General features: G+C 49.8%; 1 protein-coding gene across 1 annotated transcript in view; it reads right to left on the reverse strand.

Annotated features, from left to right (window-relative positions):
- The window catches only part of rcl1 (RNA terminal phosphate cyclase-like 1), a 12,453-nt gene that overhangs the window by 6,131 nt on the left and 3,822 nt on the right, over positions 1–2,500 (reverse strand). Inside the window, exons 6-7 of the mRNA XM_084452905.1 lie at positions 1,868–1,993; positions 1,038–1,194 (exon numbers count right to left, since the gene is read on the reverse strand). Coding sequence (XP_084309031.1) covers positions 1,038–1,194; positions 1,868–1,993 — 283 coding nt within the window. The remainder of the gene's footprint in view (positions 1–1,037; positions 1,195–1,867; positions 1,994–2,500) is intronic.

A 2,500-nucleotide genomic window follows, 5' to 3' on the forward strand; every position in this document is an offset into this window, starting at 1 on the left:
TAGTGGTTCTTCTGGTTCTTCTTCAGAGGGAGGGGGGCAGACATGGGCTCCTTAATTTGCACAGTCACTTTTCTAGTATTTCAACACCCTGGGAAAGATCTTGTGTGTAAAAGATTTGCATTGACAGACACACACACACACACACACACACACACACACACACACACACACACACACACACACACACAGATGGCCATAGTCTCCCAGGCGAGGGCTTAATTCAATCCCAGGCATGTAAACAAACAGCGCGTCCTAAATGTTTACCCACATTCCCCATTAACCATCCCCTCGAGCCTCGGACGGCCAGAGAGAGAGAGGGCTGTATCTGACCAGCACAGTGACACCGGGTCATGAGAGCAGCTTACCACACACACACACACACACGCACACGCACACACAAACACACACACACACACACACACACACACACGCACACACGCACACACGCACACACACGCACGCACACACACAAACTACAGAGACAGTGACACCCTTGAGGTTAAAAACCCATCTTGCCCTGAGGTTAAACACCTATATAACGGCCTGGCAAGACAGTCAGCTAGGGTAACGCAATACTGTACAAGGATACAATGAGTGTGTTTGTGTAATATTTATGCCAGAGGGTGTGTGTTATAACTGTGTATGTGTGTGTGTGTGTGTTATAACTCTGTATGTGTGTGTGTGTGTGTGTGTGTGTGTGTGTGTGTGTGTGTTATAACTGAGTCTGTGCGCGCGTGTTTGTGTGTGTGTGCGCGTTTGTGTGTGTGTGCGTTTGTGTGTGTATGCATGTGTGTTATAACTGTGCGTGTCTCTTTGCGCGTGTGCGCGCGTTTGTGTTTGTGCGTTTGTGTCTGTGTGTGCACGTGTGTGTGTGTGTCTGTGCGTGTGTGCATGTGTGTGTGTGCGTGCGCATGTGTGTGTTATAACTGTGTCTGTGCGTGTGCATGTGTGTGTGTCTGTGTGTGTGCGTGTGTGTGTGTGCATGTGTGTGTTATAACTGTGTGTGCATGTGTGTGTGTGTGTGTGTGTGTTCTCACCCTGTAGATCTCCTCCAGCAGTGCTCGGGCGCAGCCCCTCCCCAGGTCCTCAGGCAGTACGGGGTCTCCCTGCCCCTGCGGCGCCGACGCCATCTCAGCGCCCACGAACCCCCCCGTCAGCGTCTCCGCTACCAGGGTCAGCCCGAAGCCCGGCGACCTGACACACACACAGATAACACACACACACACACACACGCATATACACACACACACACACACACGCACACACACACACACACACACACGCATATACACACACACACACACACACAGATAACACAAACGCACACACACACACACACACACACACAGACGCATACGCACACACACACACACATACAGAGATAACACAAACGCACGCACACACACACAGACAAGAGACACAGTTATAACACACACACACACACACACACACACACACACACACACACACACACACACACACACACAGACAGAGACACAGTTATAACACACGCACACACACACACACACACAAACAGACAGAGACAAACAAAGACACACAGAATGACGCAGACATACAACTGTGATCAGAGAGCGTTTATTTGGTTTGAGGAGGATCACAAATACGGGCCAATAATGTGACCAACAGAATGAAGACAAACAGAAAGAGAGAGAGAGAAGATGGGAGGGAGAGGGAGGGAGAGAGAGAGAGAGAGAGAGAGAGAGAGAGAGAGAGGGAGAGGGAGAGGGAGAGGGAGAGGGAGAGGGAGAGGGAGAGAGATTGAAAAAAAGAAAGAGGGATAGAAAGAAAGAAAAGAAAGACAGGAAGAGGGTGAAGACGAGCGAGAGAGGAGCGGAGAGATACATACTTCCCAGACTTGGCTCCCTTCATGTGGTCTGTGTAGATGTAGATGTCTGGTATGAACTTGTTCAAGACGCTCCTGGCAGAGTCCACGATCCGGTTGGCCATCTGGGGAGAGACCCTCACGGAGTAGCTGGTCCAGCGCGTCAAGGGGTTCTACCACGGTGTTCTACCACGGTGTTCTACCACGGGGTTCTACCACAGAGTTCTACCACAGAGTTCTACCACAGAGTTCTACCAGAGTTCTACCACGCTGTTCTACCACAGAGTTCTACCACAGAGTTCTACCACGGAGTTCTACCACAGAGTTCTACCACAGTGTTCTACCACAGTGTTCTACCACAGAGTTCTACCACAGAGTTCTACCACAGAGTTCTACCACAGAGTTCTACCACAGAGTTCTACCACAGAGTTCTACCACAGAGTTCTACCAGAGAGTTCTACCAGAGTTCTACCACAGAGTTCTACACAACCAGGAACGCTGGGAAATACAGGTCTACTTCACCCGAACCGTTCCGCCGATCTGAGGCGTGGGGCTCATGGAAGTGTAATATATAATATATAACCCCAGAGTCTAATATATAACCCCAGAGTCTAATATATAACCCCAGAGTCTAATATATAACCCCAGAGTCTAATA

This window comes from Borostomias antarcticus, assembly GCF_949987555.1.
Source record: "Borostomias antarcticus genome assembly, chromosome: 2".
Taxonomy (NCBI): domain Eukaryota; kingdom Metazoa; phylum Chordata; class Actinopteri; order Stomiiformes; family Stomiidae; genus Borostomias; species Borostomias antarcticus.